This window comes from Stegodyphus dumicola, chromosome X1 (genome assembly GCF_044657685.1).
Source record: "Stegodyphus dumicola isolate Sdum_Otavi_A_Nest chromosome X1, ASM4465768v1".
Taxonomy (NCBI): Eukaryota; Metazoa; Arthropoda; class Arachnida; order Araneae; family Eresidae; genus Stegodyphus; species Stegodyphus dumicola.
Genome location: NC_140780.1, coordinates 156191476 through 156213233, shown reverse-complemented (window position 1 = coordinate 156213233; position 21758 = coordinate 156191476). Strand labels below are relative to the sequence as shown.

Here is a 21758-nt window from a genome sequence, read left to right as displayed (position 1 = left end):
GCCAAATTCTGTAAAAATCTTTGAAACTGTAGAAAAAAAGAATGTGGTAAAAACCTAACTTATTTCCATTACAAAATGTATTTGGCGCGTTTCATAACTACATTCAACTTAAAAATACCATTTTTTTAAGCAGATCACAAGAGCCCCAAAAGGCTCAAATTCACCTTTTGCTCTCTTTGACATTTACCCCTTCACATTCCAAATTTACACTCCAAAAAGTACTTTAATTGGCTAATTAATTGGCACTCTAATATTTCAAAAGAAATTATTTTAAATACCATTCACACTCAGTTGCTCAGGTTAAAAAATGTTTGCAATGATATTGGCTTTTTTTCCACGAAGAAATTAATCATTTAGTAAACCTACTATTAGAAAATGCATCTCCCAAAATTAACTACACACTGAGGACATTAACTTCATGTTATAAACTACATGTTAACAGTGATATGATAAATTTAAACTGAAACGGGAGTAAAGAAAGATGACTTTTACATGGCATCTTCTGTAAATATGTATGTTATAAGGTATTTCTCCTGCCTTCTTAGCAAGCCTTCGTGCTGTAGTGGTCTCCATGCTCAGCGAATAATTGAGAGGTCTGCGGCTCGATTCTCGTCGAAGCTGGTGCTAATTTTTTATCTCGCCTGCTTCCAAATAATCATAATGACTCTACAGTGGAGCCCGAACTAAAAGGGTGTTGGATGATTATTCTCCTCACCCAGGATGTGGCGACTAGGTCACATAAAAACACCAGTCATCCTTTAAAAGGGGGAGTATGTAAGGCATTTCTCTTGCTTTCTTAGAGAGCCTTCGTGGTGTAGTGGTCAGCACGCTCAGCGTGTAATTGAGAGGTCCGTGGTTCGATTCCCAACGAAGGAGTTGCTAACTTTTTATCGTGCCTGCTTTTAAATAATCTTAATGTCTCTACAATGTCATCTTTGTATTTTATTTAATAAAACTGTAATCTAATCTGACACTAACAAACAAACAGCAATAAGCAATACACAATTTACAGCAAAGGGCTTCAATAGCTCAAATAAAATAAAGTCTTTACATATTCAGTTGCTATCTTCTTTTCCACCAATTTTGAGAGATTTGGTTTTAAAATCAAATTCCTTTTTGTTAATACCTATTAGACATTTTTTCCACCATTTTGTTTCTCTTTGGTTGTCTTTATGCTGTTCTAATATCATGTTAATTTCTTGGAATTCCATTATGCAATAAAGTTTCAATTGGACCACAGTTTTTAGTCAAAAGCTCACCTAATTTCACACCCTAAAGATAAAAGGTACCAAACACTTTTTGTAATGAATACAAGTTAGGTCTTTACCGCCTGCCTTTTTCTACAGTTTCAAAGATTTTACAGACTCTGGCAACTAGGCTTCAGATATTTTTAGCCATTTTTCATACTGCCATGCATGTCTGCAAACATTCCAACACAAAGAGAAAAAAACAGGCCTCTTGAAATGATGCTACACTAGCAGGAGTAACAATTTTATTTTAGATTTGTTTTCCATCATTTTAATTTCCTTAGGTATCTTTTTACAGAAAATACTTCTGTTTAGAGCAAATTAAGCTTTGATAGTTTCTCTAATTCAGCTTCACATTTATGTAATTTTGTTTCAAGGACTAATCAGTGCACTTACATAACTTGTAAGAATGTTTTCGAATATTTTGTGAACAGTTTTTCTAGGGTATCTCCATATAAATTTTGTTATTTGCATAATTTTGCACTTTAGTTTGTTAATGAATTTACTTTTATTATTTGCCTTTCACTAGTAAACTGACAGAAACATGTTATGGTCGTTCATGTCATAATGTTGATTACAGAAATATTATTGAGCATTTTTCGACAAACAATTTGGTAGCAGTTTGAATCTCTTAATCACAGAGAAAACAAAATGTGTATTCGGCAGTCATTATATGTAAGAGTTCAATGTTTTAAATACTTACCCCTACAAAAGTTCTGCTTGAAACATTAAGCAGAGAGTAATTAAGTTTTTATTTGTTTCTACTATATATATTATATTTTTAGCACTTTAATTAGCTATTCCCATTAATATTTTTAAGAAAAAAAAATTTTCAACAATATCTACAAATATTCATTGATTTCACACTATCACTTCTGATTGCCACGTAGTATTAATATCCTAAACAATTTTTCCTAGGATAGCATAATCATTTTAATCGAAATATTTTAATAATTTCTCATAAATATATGTGTGTGGCATATGTGCAGTTGAGTCCCGTAAATTCGACATAATGTGGACTGAAAGAGTGTTGAGTTTTACGGAATAAAGTGTCGGTTTTTCAGAAATCTTAATATTTAGTTGTAAATTATTCGAGATATTTGTAGCATAACACTGGATATGGAATAGCACAGCCTACAATTAATGATGACTTTTTTATGTCAAGTTATAGCACAATAGGAGTCATAAAAGAACAAATACCCTAAAATAATTGAGTAAAAAAACTTGCATACAAAAATGAAGAAAAATGATTAATAGTTCTCCGCAGGAAAACGTCGTGTAATGATAGATTGTCTCTCATACTTATTCCGCTTCATCCCATAGGCGAAGGAGGAACAAAATGTCCATACCAGATGCATCTTGCTCCTCCATGTAAGGGAACATCCCATCAGCGGTCTTCAGTCCTTCACTATGGGTCATTATTTTAGCTTTTTTATTGTCTTCAATCTCGTTTTCTGAGTAATCTTCATTTTTATACTGTCTTTCATCAGTGCAACTACTTCTGCACGCCCTAAAATTTCATAATCATCTTGTCCCATCAATTCTTCAAGATCACCATCAACTTCACAGCCAGGAACTTTTCTTCAGTCAACTATTTCACAATTTTCCGTCTCTTCTCTGTATTTGTGAAATTTGTTTCCTGAATGGTCCAGCAACTTTCTCCAAGAACGAACAAAGCTTATCTGCTCGATTTCACACCAAGAATGAGCTATCCATCCCACAATATCCAACATACTTATTTTCTTCGTTTTCTCAATCCTATCACAGACTTCTTCCATGGCTAGGACAACAGATGAAAAGAAGTTTACATCTGTATTTTTTCTTCAATGCCTCCAAAACGTCCTAGTCCATCGGCTGATACACTGAAGTTACGTTAGGAGGGAGAAACATGGCTCTGATATCTTCGTCTCATAACTAATCTGCATCAGGATGGGATGAGACATTGTCCAGAATGAGAATCGTCTTCCTTTGTATATTTATTTTAAAAAAATTTTCCACCGATGGAAAGATCTGCTGATGAAAGCAGTCATTAAATATTGCTACATTCATCCATGCATTTGACTGATTCTGGTAACAAACAGGAAGCATAGTTGGTTTCGGTCCCATTAGTGTACTTTTTTATGTTTCTAAATGCTTTGGGATTTTTTGATTTGCCTATAGGCACCAGTTTAGCTAATGGCTGCATGTTGTATGCCAAGATTGTGACTCTCCTTGCTTTTTTTACAGCCAGTTGCTGATTTTTCTTCCCTGGATGGCACCATTTTCGAAGCTGAAAATTCAGACCAATCTCATCACAATTATAAATCTGATCCTTAGATATACACCTCCTTTTTAACTGGTTTGTGAAAATTGTCCTTGAATATTGCAGCATTTTCAACATTACCAGACAGCTTTTCACACAAACAATTAACTGCTTGATGCTGCACCATGTTTTTTCATTTGTCGAGCCAGCCAGGACTAGCAAAAAATCCAGGCTTTCCTCCTTGAAATTCATCATAAAATTTTAGGGCTTTGTTGTAAAACTGTTCCTGAAATGAGTGTTCCCTGTTCCCTTTGCTGCTTGAACAAAAATTAAAGTGTCTCACTCACTTTTTCGTATGCTCTACCTTTCATACTTTTTTCTATCCTTTAAACCATCCATATATGCTCTTTTACCACACTAAGCCTCGATTTCCAACTTCTCTTTCCATCCTGTCAAAGTAGTCTATCTTATACCCAAATCCATGGTAATTTTGTTTACGCTTTCCCTTTAACGCATCTAGTTTCATTTACATTGCCACGTTAGTTTCTTTTCTTTTCGAACATTGTTTTCATTTCACAGATTAGTAAAAGTTCCCAAAAATATGTTAACACAGTGTTTCCCAACCTTTTTTGTACTATGCCCCACCTAATCCTCTCTAAAACTTTTACATTCCTAGTATATATTCCTAGTACATCCCTAGTATATACATAATTTTTAATATTTAAAAATTGAAATATTCATGAAAGAAACTTCAATGATAGCTTTTAGGAAGAAATGACTACGAAATTTTGTGAGCAAACACAGTAAGTGAACTTTCAAAACATGGAGAAGTGAAAAAACTCATTTTGGTGAAAGTTTTTTTATTTTAAGTGTTAGTAATTTTTATTATTTAAATTTAGCAAGTTTCTTGCGCTTGATACTTGTTGCAAAGAAATTGTATGTCAGGTTGCAATTTAGATAACTTGAGTCTCAAATCTCCTGGTTTCAGTATATCCAACACTTTTTTTTTTTTTTAAGCAGCAAATCATTTATGGCGCTAAATCCGCATTCAGCAAAATATGAAGATGGAAAAGGTAACAATAGTTAAAATTTTGTTGCATTTGGATATCTGATTCTGGTTTCCTCACAAAGCTATGTCATCGCTCCTTTTATATTAAATAACGTTTTAATTGACTCATCATTTTGCATTCCTGCGAGTTCTTCTTTTTACTGCTTATTTGAAATATCAGTCAAATCCACTAGCATTGGCTGCATCTTTCAAGTTGGAAAATCAATTTGTTTTAAGTTACAAAATCTTTTAAATCAGCCGATAAAACTTTCAGATGATCGACAATAACAAGTATAGCGGTAGTCACGTCACATTTTTGGAGCCAATGAGACTTTTTAAAATTTTTGAGGTAAATAGTATATGCCTGACATAATTCAACAGAGATAACGAAACCAAATATCTTCCTTTCGCATCATAAGTTTTATTTGCTCCTTGAAGTTGTTTATTTAATATATTTAATTTTTGAAAGCTATCGGCTAAATAATTCACAATTGCCTTCTTATCATCCATTAACGGATTTTTCATTTCAGGTTTGTCACTTAAAAAATAACTAAGAGTATCAAATAGTTCCCATAAATCTTTCTAAGCAGTTCCCTTTTGACAGCTTTCTTACTTCAGTGTGAAATACAAGTCTCATATAGTCTTCATTTTGTTCTTCATAAAAAAAACTCGAAAAGATGTTCACATTTGGCCCTAGCTTTAATAGCATTCATACACTTTATAACTGAATTTGGTAATTCATTTAGAACAGGCGAATTGTTTTTTAGCTACCAGGTTTTCTCTATGAATATCACAAGGCACAAGACGCATTTCTGGATTCTCATCTTTTATCAATTTTAAGCAACCCTTTTTCTTATTCCCTGCTTTATTTTATTTTTCAACCATCATATTAGGAGCACCATCTGCAGTACAAGATGTATTATATTTTTTATTGGGATATTTTTTATATCTAAGTAATTTTGTAGCTTACTATAAATATCTTTGGAGGTAGTGGTGCTTCCTAATGATTTACGGAACATTTCTTTGGCAAAACTCCCTTTATGAATATATCTTACGTAAGTTACAAGTACGGCCTCACTGTCTCTCAAAGTTGGTTCATCTCCATTTGCACCGAAAGTTTTCTTGCTTTCAGCTTTTCAACAAGTTGTATTTCAATATCCTCACTCATTTAATCTTTTTTCTGCAAACAGTATTGTTATTTAGTGGCATAGCTTTAACGTCTTTGTCATCTTTTTCTAGAACAGTTTTAAATGCTGTATTGATGGTTTGATTAAATTCTCCCCTATCGTATGGCTTTTCCCAGATTAAGCGATGAGCAATGAAATTTTATAAATAGCCTCAAGAGCACGATTAACAGTTGCATTATGAGCAGTAAATAGACACTTTAATATTACTCTATTTTCAAAAATTTTCCTTAAAGTGTAAAAATAATTCGAATCTGAATTAATATCAGCATTATGTTTCGCCTTCAAATGTGCCTCAAGACGACCTAGTTTCATTGATTTGTTGGTCAGGCATTATTGGCACAAAAGGACAAAAGTTGATCGTTTATGGACCGGGTATGAAACCAAATTTTAAATATGCCTCCGAATACAGACGAACGTTTTTTCTTGCTTACACCCCTCATTTCACTAAGGGCTGAAAGAAATAATTATAAGATCAATATAAACAAAGCTGAAAGCAGTTGCTGTTACCATTCAAGTAAAGAATAATATACCGGTTGCCATTCCTACAGTAAAAAATAAATTTGTTGGCTGAAATGTGCGAGAAACATCTGGAAAGCATAATGTATCAGTTATTTAAATGCCTTTAAAAGCATTTAAATGTCCATGTCTACAGCGAGAATTCTTTATAAATTAATTAAAATGCACCGCAATTTAAAACTTTTTTACGTATACATCAGTTACATTTTTCTTTATTTTGGGGAATAAAAAATGAAATTTCGAAAAATTTTGACTTATAAAACATATTTAGAACATCCTTTGTCCCATTTGAATGTCCTTTGTCCCCTTAAACTCTGGACGAGTCCATTTTTGAATTGCCCCCCTTAACAGTCCATTGCCCCCTTGTGGGGCATGGGCCCCACGTTGGGAAAAACGGGTCTAGACTGAATTAGTTTATAATGGTGACTGAATGTAGAGATAATTTGTCATACTTCTTTTTGTACTAATTTTTGCTACATAAAACTTCGGATTACGAGCCTTTTTTGAAAATAAAAGACGCAAATTTAAAAGTATATGTTTTACAATTTCATGCTGAATTCAAAAACATTTATTTGGTCGCCAGAAAATTAAGTGAATAACCCTTATAACCCTAAGAGATCAAATTTGAGTTATATCTGACTTGTTCTTAATAACTTCTGTTTAATGAATTATTCTTAAGAAAGAATCTTAAAAACTGGTGAAAAATTTCATGCCAGAAAATAAGATATTAGAAACTCTTTAACTCATTCAATAAGGGAAATAATTTTTTCAAAACGTAGCTCCATATTTTGCATTTTTTTGACTTTATTGATTCGAATTGCAGCTTTATTGATTTGAATACTGATCCGAGATACATTCTTCCACTTAAGTGTTTTTCACAACAATTTGAAGACAGATAATGGTAAAATAAATTTAACCCTTTCTTTAGCATTATGCGTTAATCTCTTTAAAAAGTTCCATTCATATTTTGCAGTTGTTACTGCTGAATCGATTTAGACAAGAAGGCTACCTCTCTAAAGGGAGGGATGTCTTCATGAAGGATGAGCATAAAACTAGTCATTTGGGTAGAAAAAAAAAATTTTTCTATAGCTATCAGTGTTTAGCTGTACAGTACAAAATCTTTATTCCAGACTTGTCGGGACTTCCGCGATTCCGGATTAGGGGTCTTTCCTGATTATAGATCATCAATTTAAATCTGGTAAGATGGCATGCAGAAATTATAAAATTAAAAATATGAAACCGTAATTTACGAAATAAAGAGCAATTATGATCTAAAAACTATCAAAATTTCCAAAAAAAAGCTCAATATTTGTTTACTTTATTAAAAACACTTCTTTCAACATGTAAGTTGTTCAAGTTGCTTCGTTTTTTGTGCTAATACTTTCTCTTTAATTCTATACACAGACATAATTTCTTGTTCAGTTCCACTGTTCAAGTCCTGTAATTGCTGTGTCGAGAATACCGACTAACCTGTCAATCGAAATTTTTTCGTTTTCAATAACCTCTCTGTCATTTTCTTCACTATCGGAAGCAGTACATCGTAACATGCATTCGCTTTGTAGATCCTATGGCAGCTCCAGAATCAGGAACTCTTTTTGACATAATCAAAAGTTCAAGCTTACTTTTCATAAAATTGCTCTAGCAGTCTGCAAAAAATACTAAGGCAGATCCAATCAGAAGATTAAAGAACAGCGCAATCTGCAACATTAACTGAAATTGATAATTAGATAATTTTAGCCTAGCTTATACCATCGGTTATACATTAAACGCACATGTGTAAACGTATTATGTGCACGTGTAAATGCATATGCGTAAAGGTATGTGTAGAAAGTTTGTAGCTTTGAGGTCTAGATTATAGATCATGCCGGATTATGGACGTCCGAATTAAAGACTTTGTACTGTATTGTCATTTCATAACAAGTGAGACTTTTATGATAAGGATAGTTATTTTTTAGATGTACGTGATAAACCTAGTGCTTTTTCAGAAATCAATTAACTGAACATTTGAAAAGTTTGCATTAAAAAATATGTATTACATACTTATAAACTACTGTTCATCTTTCTCAAAAATCAATTTTCTTGAACTTTAAATTTTCTAAACAAAAGTTAGTATTTTCTTGAACCGTTTTAAACTTATTTTCATTAACTTCCTTTTTTTAAAAGTTGAAATCAGGCAATATCCCTATAGTATGCTCCTAGTGTCCAAGTTAAAATTTTAAACCTGAAACAATTTGTTCATCCATGACCTATTGGGTGATCTAAGAGAAAATGTGTGCTTTGTTGTGGTGATTAAAAAAAAACATACTTAGAAATGTAATTAATTTTATAATTAAAATCTGAATTTTCCCCTTTGGAATAAACCAAAACCGAGTTTATTGTTTCCATTTTGTTGTTTTCCATTTTGCACTTTTATTCCATGTTTTAAAGCATTTAATACAGTACAAAGTCTGTAATCCGGATTCGTCAGGACTTCGGCGGCTCTGGATTAAGGGTTTTTCCAGATTATAGATCATCAATTTAAATCTGGTAAGATGGCATGCAGAAATTATAGAATTAAAAATATGAAGCCATAATTTATGAAATAAAGAGCAATTATAGTCTAAAAGGTATCAAAATTTACAAAAAAAAAAGCTTAATTTTTATGTGTTTACTTTATTAAACATTTCTTTGGATGTAAGTTGTTTAAGTTGCATCGTTTTTTGTGCTAAATGCACATGCGCAACATTAAACGTGAATGCATAAGTTTGTGGCTTCGAGGTCCGGATTATAGATCATTCCAGATAATGGACGTCTGGATTACAGACCTTGTACTGTACGTTAAGTTAAAATGAAAAATATTACTTTTGCATTAATTTATGCAATAATTTAATTTTTTAGAAATAGCTCAATAGTTTTACTTTTAAACAATGGTTTTGATACGATATAATAGACATGTTTCATTAATTCATCAAAACGTTATTAGAGACACTATCTAATCGGAAACTAATATATCTGCCATTCTGTTGTTAAAACCGTGAATTACCCCTTTAAAATTGCTAAGAAAAATTTTCAAATCATCTTCAGAAATATTCAATTCCTTTCCGTTTTCCAAATATTAAAATTTTTAAAAATATTTCAAATTCTAGCTAAATCTTTAAAAATAGACTAAAGAAAATGCAAGAAAAAGATTTTTTTAAACTTCAGTTACAAGCAGAATTTCAGATATGGTTATTTTCTAGTAACTAATAAAAATATCTAAAATCCTCTTTAATTTATATTCCTCACCAGAATTTAATGGCTCCCCTGCCAACCCCTCCCTTCTGAGGTGTTTGGCTCCCCAGGTTAGATAGGGGATAAAGCAATTAACAGGGTTCATAGCCACATTTTAGTTAAAAAAATAAGCACCTATAAGCACTTTTCAAGCACATTTTAAGAAAAAAAAATAAGCATCTGTCTAATTACATCATACACAACTGCATAACCTTAAAAATTAGACTTGTTATTTAAAATATGAGAAATGAAGTACTTATTAAGAGAGAATAAGCATTACCTCAACCATGGAAAATAATTATTTTTTTTAATTTTAAATAATAGTTCAATTTACAGAAATAGTTTACAATGAGAGGGAAAAAAAAACTATGAAGAACTAAACTATATTACAAGATTTAATGATGAAATTTCAGTTCAAAATAGAGAAAATAAATAATAATATAAGGCATATTTATTGCATTCACTTGGAACCTAATAATAAATACAATTTATTTTTCTACTAATATTGATATTTAAATAATTTAAATCTAAATTCTGAACATTTTCTAAATTTTCATTGTATATCAGTTTTCTCTTAACAGATATTGCAAGCAAAGTAATTTAAGTAAAAAAGAGGAACATTTCTGAAATCAGAAGACAGAAATTTGCTTCATGCAGTCATCTTTAACAGTAAAAGCTTAACTAACCCGCATACTTGGAAATTGGCGAATATTCGTACAGTCGAGCGTAACTTGAAGGAGCAGAGGGGAGGGGGGTAGACTGTAGCCGCTCTTTAGATTTTTCCGCTAAATAAATGCTTTTGACATTCCAATGTGTGCATCATATAAAAATAAACCAACAGAACTAAAAAAATATTCTGCTTAGCAAGCACAGTAAAACTCTTTTAAGAGTTCATAAACAAATCTCCAAATGAACATCAAAATGAATTATCTCTGCAAAATATCGCAAACGTTATTGCGCAATACGTGCACCGTAATTCTTCCCTACGTGATATTATGCAATCGGAATCAACAACTGCCGGTATTGGGAGAACAAAGAACTAAGTAACTGGTGTTTTTCATTCTAATTTTCAACAGACGGCGTTAAATTTCCGGAATAAAATCATTCTTCTCTTGAGTTGGTAGACCGCAGAACTTTTAGTCCTATTCAATCCAGATTGGAAACTGACAAAAAAAAAAAAAAAAAAAAAGTCCGTTGCTTGTTTTGCAGTGAACTGTAAGTTTCAATATTCAAGATTTTGCGGAGAAAGGGGAGACCTCCCAGCCTTCGTACTGTATAATGTATTGGCCAAAAAAATGAAATTACTTCCTACCTCCATCAGTATTTGGATGGGAGGAAAAGAATGTCAAATGTAGCGGAATTTTCTACTGCTTTCGCAATTCTTTGACCAATAGAAGGACGAGCACCTGTCTGTAGTCTTCGTGCACACCAAAGGTTATGTTAATGCAGAGAAAGGGGGGAAACTATTTCCGGGAGTATGACTCACCATCTGACATTCCATATTAGGAAGAAAAGTTGCTTATTTAGTTTTGGCTTTGGTACGGGGAAAAAAGCGCATTCATTTTAAAAATAAATAAATAAATAAGCACTAAAAGCAAAAAAATAAGCACTAAAAACAAAAGAATAAAAGCCTTTAAAGAAAAAGTAAGTACCTATAAGGGCCTTTATATTTTATTTTCAAATATAAGGACTTATATGCACTTACAAGGACCGCTACGAACCCTGAATTAAGCAAAGCTGTCGTCTGTTTATTGCTTTTTCACTCACTTGGGGGGGGGGAAGAAAAGGAACACAATGGTTTCCCACCTGAATAGAAAGGGGCCAGTTAGAAAACTGCATGACAAAATGCCCACTCAAACACAGCACACAATTTCAGAATATCCAAAATAGGTTTGACTTCCTGAAAAATTCTACAGATAATAATTATGATTAAAAATGATTCATTATGATTAAAAATAAAATTCAATACATTTATGTAAAATCAAAGCTGTCAAAATTTAATTAAATTACTTCAAACTATGCTTTTAATTCATTATTAAAACACTATTTATGATAGTGCATGCAAATGTTTTCTTATTCATAATATAATACGGTACTTTTATTTTTTCATTGAAATAAAAGTTTGGCTTTAATTCTCCATATTAAATTCATTATATGAAAATTTTCTGAATCGTTAAATTATTCATAAATTATTCTCTTATATGATGAAAAATCTATATATGTTTTATACTCCTTATAATTTTGTAGAATTAAAAGAAGCAGTGTGTACAGGATTCTCTTTTACCTCCCTTTGTCGAGACTTATATGGGGACACTTCCCTGTCACGTAAATATAATAACAGAATTATGCATACATGTACATGTTCTTAAGTATTTTGGTTGACTCTCTGTTCTATATATAAATATAGGGTCTTACTTCAGCCAGAACCAAAAATAAAATGTGTTCCAATACTTTATTTTTTTATTTCATCTTTTTTATGAAATCTGCTTTTAAAGTAGCATATAGGTATATTGGTGTGGGTTTTTGTCAGTGTGGAATTATATAAATGTGGACTCTTATCTGCGTGCGCTTTAATCACTGTGGATACCTGTCTTGTGGGCAATTATCACATTGGGGTCTTTTCTGTGGACTTTTGTCACATGCGCTTTTGTCTGGTCACCAACTAGAAAGACATACGCATAAATAATAATTATATGTACTGTATGTAATATTTGCTCTGTCTGGCCTAGAGATATCTTACAAAAACTCCCTATAAAGTTGTTGAGTTACATGGAATGTCGAGATATCGGGAGTCGAGTTTGCGGGATTCTACATAGTTTGCATTATATATTTAGAACCTATTTTATGTAAAGACCTAAAAAAGTGAAATTTAATAGCATTAAATTTCAAAATATCCTCTAAATAAACAAAATAAGAATTAAAGAAATGTGAAATTAAAACGTAAAAATTACAAAAACCTAGAAATACTAAACACAGTACAGTGTTTACTATTTTTCACTAATGGATTACTACTTTGTTCTCTAAGTAAATTTTAAGTTCATGTTCACTGTTTATTTTTATTTATTTCAATTTTAAATTCAGTCTAAATAAAGTCTAATTTTATTCTTTTAATTTATTGATCACTGCATTTTTCTTGTGTCAAGGAGGACTTCAAAATTTTTAGATGAACCTTTATTAATTAAAAAACTTCAAAATAGTTCATCAGCTAATTATGAATACAGAAATATAGTGGTTTTCAAGAGGAAGGGGTACTGCAATTGAGTCTGATGTATCCTCCTTTTAAGAATGTTACATTAGATTCGATTAAAATCCTCTTTATATTTTTTTCCTGGGTTTGCTTTTATACATATATATTTTCCAGTTTTTATAATTTTTAGGTTTTAATTTGACACTTCTTTAATTCTGATTTCGCATATTTATGGGATATTTTTAAATTTAATGGTATTGAATTACACTTTTTGGGGTATTTGTATAAAATAGTTTATAAATTTTGATCAGTTTTCAGCAATAAAAACGTTTGTGATTCTCTCCACATATACTATATCTTAATCACTTTCACTCCACTTCATGTAAGATAAAAGCCTTATTCAACTTAGAATTTTATTATCTGACTTTCAATCACACGCTGCCATTTACAAACATAAGTAAATATAATCTAAAAAAATAAAAAATTTTACAAATATTTAAGATCAAAATGTATCTATAATACACAATTTAAAATATATATTGGGGGTTGGATGAATGGGAAAACTATCTGAACAAAACCAACTTGCATTAACCCTCTGACTGGCCAGGGTTTTCGCTAAGAAAGCTCAGATTTCACAAAACTACTATGAGAAAAAATTATTTTCTTGATTTTAATGTAAAAATTCTTCTGGCATTTTATACCTGGATTTGTGTACTTTTAATATATTACCTTAATTTCTTTGACATATTTTAATATGCACATATATATACATTCTTACAGATATCACAAAACATATTCTAGGCCATATATATATATATATATATATACGGCCTTACCGGTTAAAGGGTTAATATGCTTAGTTATTTTAAACAAGTAAAAATACTTACAATGCCTAATACTATCAGAAAATGATGGGTCTTGAATAGATTTTTTGAGGAAATTTAACATTGATTTAAGAAGTGCAGCTCTTTGAGGGAAACACTGCAGACCTGAAATACAAAGATGGGGAGAAAATCAACTCATGATTCATACATTCCCAGATGTATCAAGAAATTTGAACAAAGTTTTCAGATCTGTTTTAAAATAAATCAGCAGTGATTTCTCTCACAAAGAAACTCTCCCTTTATTGTCCAAGTTATGATATGATTTAGTGAAATCTCCGAAACTGACCAGAAAAAGAGCCACTACATACCAAAAAGTACTGATAATGATAGTTCCGAAAGCTCAGGCAATACCAGATATGTGAAACCTCCAGATAGTTTAGCATATAAAAATTGCACTTCATTTTAGAAAAACCAAATAAATGGAAGAAGAAATTTCCAAATAAATGGAAGAAGAAATTTCCAGTCTAAAATTATAAAAATAGTTATCTTATTCATAAGCTTGAATACCAAAAGCTTACATTTAACATTAAACAAGACAGCTTATTTTCACAGTCCATTAACATATAAAAAGGAAAATATCTTATTATAAATTCCCCCAGATTATGAAATTTGCTTTATATATTCCAACAAACTTCCCTCAATCATTCCAGCATAAGTTTTAAAGATCTGACTGCTCTTTATTCAGTTAGGTTATCAAAAGATACAAGTTACTGATAAAGCATTCAAAAGTTATTTTTCAATGTAGTACCACCATTGTTTATTTGTTTTCAAATAAAGCGGCACATCATATTCATTAATCCATGCTCTTCTTCATATCATGATCCCATAATTTTCTGAATACTCCATAGCATGCCATTCTGCTTGGGATAAAGTCCTAAAGTTTAATCCTCACCCCTCCCAAAAAAAGTGAGAAAACAAGTAGGACAACATACATCCTGCTTCACAAAATCTAAACTGCTAATAGATAATTTATCAGTTAACAGGAAATCATGGCAAGTACTTTAAAACTATTATAACATCAGGTTTACCCATTACTGATGCTAAATCACACAGCTTGGCTAGAGTGGTTTTTTTTTCGGGGAGAGGGGGTCCCAAACTGTAGTCATATGCATGCTTTATGGTGGTTTTACAAGTCTTTAATTTCTTAATATTTTGTAAAAAGGGGGTAAGAAAAAAAATTAAATTATATTAAATACATGGTTAAATACAGAAGGTGTTCACACACTGTAACAATTTTGCAAAGATATATATATATAAACAAACCTTAAAATTTTATTTTTTAATATGTTCAGTTTGACAGCACATTTTTTAAACTATCATAATTACATCTTGATTTGCAAGATAAAAGTCCTTTTATTAAAACATCAAGGTTGATTCAATCTTCCAGGGTCTACCCAATGTTTTGGGACGCTTCTTATAAAGAGCTTGTTTTAAAAGTCCAAATGCATAGTAATCAATAGGAGACACAACAGCGAACTTAGGTGGGATGCATTTAAAGGAAATAAATAGCTTGAATTTCGGTTTCATTTCTCATTTTTTCTAAAAATAGAGAGGTATGGCTTGGAGTCTTATCCTGATTGAACTTAACACCGTGAAAAATTGTTTGGATAAAGAGATGGAATTTCTTGAGGTGTGAAAACATATTTCTGATGGTAATCCAAACTAATTTTGACCCCCCCCCTTTTTGGTTTGTTATAAGAGAATCCAGTAATAACCATAAAACCTTAGGAAAAACTTTCATTGCTTTCTCTCAATCAAAATATTACGTCATCTCCTCTTTTTCAGTAGTAAATCGATATTTTTCTAGTGCAAACAGATTTGTATATACAAGCCTCATCAACTGTAACTACAGATTTCCATTTTTCACCTGCCATATAATTTTTATACAGCGATCTGCAAATAGTCCTAAGCTGAAAAATACGTCTCAGCAGTAAGCGATGAACATTCTTTTTTGTTTTGATTACCTTTAATCAGATTTTATAATTTTTTTTTCAGTTCTTACAGAGACATTTAAAGATTTTGCAATAGCTCTTTAGACGTGTCTTGATCTAGAGAGAGAAAGCAACACAGAACTTGCCTCAATTGCCTGTGAAATGTCTCGTTTCTACAACCATGGTTTATGGTTTGGGGAGGAATCACGACAAATGGCCACACAGAGCTGCATATCTTTCAAAGAGGTTCTGTAACCTCTCAGAGATATGTGGACAAAGTATTGGAACCACAATTTAAGACTGTTTAGTGTGCTATTAGTCCAGAGTTTTTGCTAATGGATGGCAACGCTTGGCCTCATCGAGCATATGTGGTTCAGAAAACTTGCAGACAAAAAATATCACTCGAATGGATTGAACACCTTATTCCCCTGATTTAAAACAAATTCAGCATTCAAACAAATTCCTCTCCTGACCAGCTGAAAAGCGCACTTTTAGAAGAGTAGTGTGCATTTCCACAAGACTTGATCAGCACTTAAATCTATAAAATCATCTATCAAATTCTGATCGTTTGCCATATAAAAAAAAATAATTACCATGAGAGGTGACTTAATTTTCTCATCTTTTTCCTGTTTCCATAAATTTGCTTTTAATTTCAATATTCTGTCAATAATCAACTATCAAACATTGTAATTTATGTTAACTTATGATTTTGTAAATTTCTATTAATAATATTTTATTAAGTATCGGTTATGTTTTATTTCTGTCATTATCATTTAATCTTGATGCCCTATAAAAAATTTTCAACATCTTTGTTTTCCAAGATTGCAAAATCAACGTGAATCATCACATTTACTTCTATATGAAATGAAAGATAACTGATGATGACATAAATTACCTTTATGGAGGAGAGGAATTCTCATGGAAATCCCCCAACCTGCAGCACATAATTAATTATGCTTCTAGACAACTAAGTGTTTTGACAGAATACCAGACAAAGTTCAAACTACACAGATAAACCTGTATGTTTGAACTTGGTAAACTATACACATAATTTCTCACACAATGACAAAGTTTTTCAATTCATTAAATAAGTGTTAATATTAATACTAAAATTTTATAATAATGAGTAATCAACCACTCCCTACATGCAAAATGTATTAATCTGCTGCTATGCTGACAACGAACAAAGCAGTGTATTTATAAAAAGTCAAAATTTTTTAGGTGGAAAAACATCCGGATTTGCAACTGCAAGATATAATGGTGTCCCTATTTTATTTTCAATCTACTGCACTTCTATTTCAGTATTTTTTATAAATTCTGCCAACAGCCTTGAACAAGGAAAACCCACTGAAAAAATTAATAATGTCATTGCTCACAACGTTTTTCTAAGACAAACTATTCAACAGAAGTAAACTGCCTGGAATTGTAGGTGGCGTCTCAGAATTACAGAGATTTCACTGCATTTAACATAGAAAAATCAAAATTTATTTACCTTTTTTTGACTCATTTAGTTTTAAAGGTGGATTTTCAGAAACAGAATCAATACAAATTAATTCTTCATGTTTTTCTTCCATTTGTCTAGAACACCTGCATAAATTGTAAAATATTTTATAATTTACTGTACGCAAATTAACATATTTCAGTTCTTTCAATTAAAAAAAAAAGAATACAATAGATATAGTTCATTACAATATAACAATTTCGAAGCTAAATCAAATCAACCTCTCAAAAATTAAAAATGGTGCTACAAATTAAATAACCTGAATTTCACAGCAAATAACTATTAATTTTAAAGAAACTTTTACATCTTAAGGTATCCGACCATGTTTTTTTTTTCAAAAAAATGGTATAAGTATACTAAAGGCATTTTTTCCTTTATTTTCTACAGAGATTAATTATGGAATATAAAAATTTCATATATGTTATTATTACCCTGCAAAAAAATTGTAATACAGTCAAAAGTCTTTAATCCAGACCTCAAAGCTAAACTTATGTGCATGCATGGCGTTTAATGTATAACGGACGGTATAAGTTAAGCTAAAATTATCTCAGTTAAAGCTGCAGATTGCGTTGTACCTTAATCTTCTAATAGGATCAGGCTTATTATTTTTTGCAGACTGTTAGAGCAATTTTATAAAAGTAAGCTTGAATTTTCGATTATGTCAAAAAGAATTTCCGATTCCGGAGCTGCCAAAGAATCTACAAAGCAAAAGCATGTTTTGATGTCCATCAAACAAAAAGTGTAATTGCTGCAAGAAATGGACAAAGGCATATACTTTGTTTCTCTAACCATTCCGAAATCCGTTTATCAATTTCACGCTGCTCTGCGGGGAAGGACGTCGCGGAGCACAATGAACTGGAAGTTGATCTGTCAGCACTATCCTTATCTTTAGGGCAGATGTTTTTATTTTATTCGGCTTATAATTCCTTACTAAATGTAGTATTTCATCTCAATGTACTTCGTCTTTGATATGATTTAAATCAAATTCCTCGGCATTATAAATATCACGAATACACATCAACTAGTTTTCTGGTTGCAATTTTCTAATTTCGACTATGTGTAATGCATGCTTTAAGCATGCGTGTGTTGAAAGAAATGTTTAATAAAGTAAACAAATAAATATTAAGCTTTTTCTTTGTGTGTGTGTGTGTGTGTGTAAATTTTGATACCCTTTAGACCATAATTGCTCTTTATTTCATAAATTATGGTTTCATATTTTTAATTTTATAATTTCTGCATGACATCTTAACTGATTTATAATCCAGAAAAACTGATAATCCGGAATCGCCGAAGTGCCAACGAGTCCGGATTAAAGACTTTTGACTGTATACATGAAATTTTAAACAAATTTTGAAACATTGTATATGAAAAAGTATGCTTAAAAAGTCATACAATAATAAATTACATGGTTTTATCTAGAGAATGACGTACGATTTTAAGAATATCTCAAAAAATATAAAATTTCAGAATTTTGAAACTTTTTTTTACGAGATTTTCGATAAATTCACGATGTCATTATTTGAATAAAAGGCCACAATTTCAAAAATATTTAGCATATAAATATTCCAGTACATCATTCCTTAGATAACTATATATAGATTAGGCAAACAAAGTTTCATAAAATAAATTAATAATAATTTGATTAATCTTGCTCCAAGTAGGCAAGTTTTTAGAAAAATAATTTTTCAAAAAATGCATTTAAAGTTTAAAAAATGCTACATATTTATTATTAAATCTTTACCCAAATACCTAAAGCTCCCATATCTATGGGTTACACCTTTTTGTTCAACTTTATCTGTTTTGCTGATTATATTCTGCATATATATGTGCACTTATGGCGATTTAAATGGCCATTTCCGATTTTTGCATCGTTAAGAAATCCTTAGTATCTCTTCTAATTAACATAAAAAAGAGCAGGCCAGTTTTTGGAAAGCTAAATAAACAATCTATCCAATGAATGAATAAATGAAAATTGCCACATTTTGCCAAAATTGGCTTTTTCAACGGGTTCGGATACCTTAAGTTTATACTGATAAGAAAATTAAGTTCACATTGTTTTAAAATACGAAAACTAAACAGGAGAAGCAGATTTAACTTTTATGTTTGGAAAAGTAACCCAGCAATAAAGGATGCCTAACTAGCTAATATCTCCCTTAAGTGGCACCACTGATTGAAAAAAGAACTGTAAATGTCCTCCACTGAACTCACACCATATGCACTCAAATGCAATGCTTCCTATTATCAAGCAATGCCAGCATATTCTTTTTCAGAGTGTTTGGATTGTTCCAAATTTTCTGCATAAGAAAGGCTTATTTTCTAAGCACATACAAATTTCCATAGCCAAGAAAAGCCAAGCAAGAGTAGGTAGTGACATTCCTTTGAAAATCATTCAGTATTCAAAGAATACAACTTACAGATGTGTAAAATGAAATAAACCTAGTAAGCACCTACCAATGTTGAGCAGTGAGGCTATATGTGGACCTTAAAAAAAAAAAAAAAAATTAGCTGCCCAAAACAAGCATGTAAATGTGTACTAGCTAGAGAAGACTGTATTCTGAGTATCTAAGCACTATATTTCACTATGTTACATACAACTGTAAACCACAGATATAAGGACATGACTACATGTTTAAATCTTATTTAACCCTCCTTGAGTTACGGACGTAAAATTCCTTATTAGAAGGGTGGATTTCTTAAACATTCTGCATGAAAATTTCAGACAGCTTCTAAAGTATCTGATTTTCAGTTGGATGTATGCTGAAAGAAAGGGAATCAAAGTACAATGTGAGGGAGTTGTTTTGGAATTATAATTAAAAAAATACCATTTATTCATGTCATTCTGAGGAATTTTGAAATTTCGGGGCAAAACCTGTAATGCTCAGAAGGTTAACCTACATTATTAAAATCACTAGTTTCTTTTTGTTCATTAATTTAATCCTATATGTAGGAAAAGGGAATATAATACTTTGGAGAAATAAGTAGGTAGGAATAAAAGAATGAAAATGAAAAGAAATCAAAGTAAAAATTTACTCTGGTTGAGAACACATACAAAGAAATTTGAAATGTGTGCAATTTTTCCTATACATTGACAATTTGGGCAGCGTCCACGACATCACAGAAAGAAGAGAGAGAACAACACATTTCTGGAATTAAATGTGCTTATAGCATTGTGGTATAGCTGGAAAAAAATGAGCTTTAGATCATCATCACATCAGGAACATCTGTAGCTTAGGATTATGTGTACAATATTTAATCTCGTACCACATATTCGAATGCATTACTGATGCAACAGTCCCAGAGTCTCCATAATTTGGGCATGTAAATTTTAAAAAGGTCAAAGGTTGCTTATGAAATATTAAAATGGTGTTTTCAGACTATCGAAATATAAAATATTAAGTCCCTTTTTTCTGCCTTTCTTTCTTAATGAAGCTATCCTTTTTGCAATCAAAATCCAAGCTGCAAAAAGAACTTTTTTAAATCTACCAAAATATATCATTAACTCTGAAACACAAAAACTCTGGAACATGATATACAAAAATAAAATTTATGACATTTGCAACCTACTTTAAATGTGATAAATATCAGTAGACTTCAAAATTTGAAAAGGGCCAACAGTGGCAACCTACTTTCTTGGGGCCATAGAAGTCAGCAGACTTGCACATCACATTTTGCCATCAGACACTTGGAGTCTCTCCTATGAACAAGGGCAGAAAGTTTTTAAAACCACCCACTCAGCCATCATCTGATCATATATTTTTCTTGATTTTACCTTGGATGAAATTTTTTCTCTTCTCTTTTTAGAGGTATCTGGACTCGTGGAATTGGTTTATATGTTTGACCACTTTGGGGATTAAAACAACAATCCAGAAATTTCCGAAATCTGGAATAACCCAAGATGCAATTTTTCCATATTTCGGACTTTGTACTCTACTTACTTTTGCGGCACCTTCATATAAGAAAGTTTCTAAATGACTACAAAATGCAAATAAAGATAGATACATCTAAAAGTTGTTGTTGTCTTGTCCATATTACATGGAACAATGGTTGCAGAGCCTACTCTGAAGAGAGATTTGACTTCTATTTTCCACCCCCAATTCTGAGGAAGAGCACCCCGAGGAAGGGATCCGGAGGTCTCCCATCCCTCTCCTCACCCACCAATCCACACGAGAGGACTTTCGGCTTGCCACATATTTTGAGTGCCGTCCTGACGCACCGACACCTGGGCCCTTCGGTACTGTAGTAGGCTCCCCTAACCATTATACCGTCTGGGCAACATCTAAAAGCTTTAAACATGGTACTAAACATAACATTAATTATTAACAGAACAGGATGACTATACAGAAATAGAATGATAATTGTTATAATAAATAATTTGTATACTGGTAAAAAAAAAATCGTGTAAGGAAATAATGAAATAATATAATATGGTTTTCTTATCATTATTTTAACATGTCTAGTTTTGAAAATATAACAAAAATCAAAACATAGCAGGATTCTTATGCTTACATTCTAGTATGCCAGTTGCTGGAGTAAATTTAAATCGCAGAGAGAAATAAGAAAAGAGCACTATATACTTCTTAATCCACATGTCGCACACCCTACATACAGGATCTCCATCCAATGTGTCCAAAGTATCCAAAAAATGAATAAGAAACAAAAATAATACTTAGCACTTAAACTTATGGTTTCCAAGGGGCAACCTCCAATGCTTTGCCTAGATACACAGTGCATCTACTGTTTGACCATTGCCAGTAGAATCTTTACTG

General features: G+C 31.5%; 1 protein-coding gene across 2 annotated transcripts in view; it reads right to left on the bottom strand.

Annotated features, from left to right (window-relative positions):
* Positions 1 to 21758, bottom strand: part of HUWE1 (HECT, UBA and WWE domain containing E3 ubiquitin protein ligase 1) — a 595188-nt gene that overhangs the window by 431603 nt on the left and 141827 nt on the right. For both annotated transcript variants that reach the window (XM_085806998.1, XM_085806999.1), the window contains exons 19-20: positions 16984 to 17078; positions 13564 to 13665 (exon numbers count right to left, since the gene is read on the bottom strand). In XM_085806998.1, coding sequence (XP_085663124.1) covers positions 13564 to 13665; positions 16984 to 17078 — 197 coding nt within the window. The remainder of the gene's footprint in view (positions 1 to 13563; positions 13666 to 16983; positions 17079 to 21758) is intronic.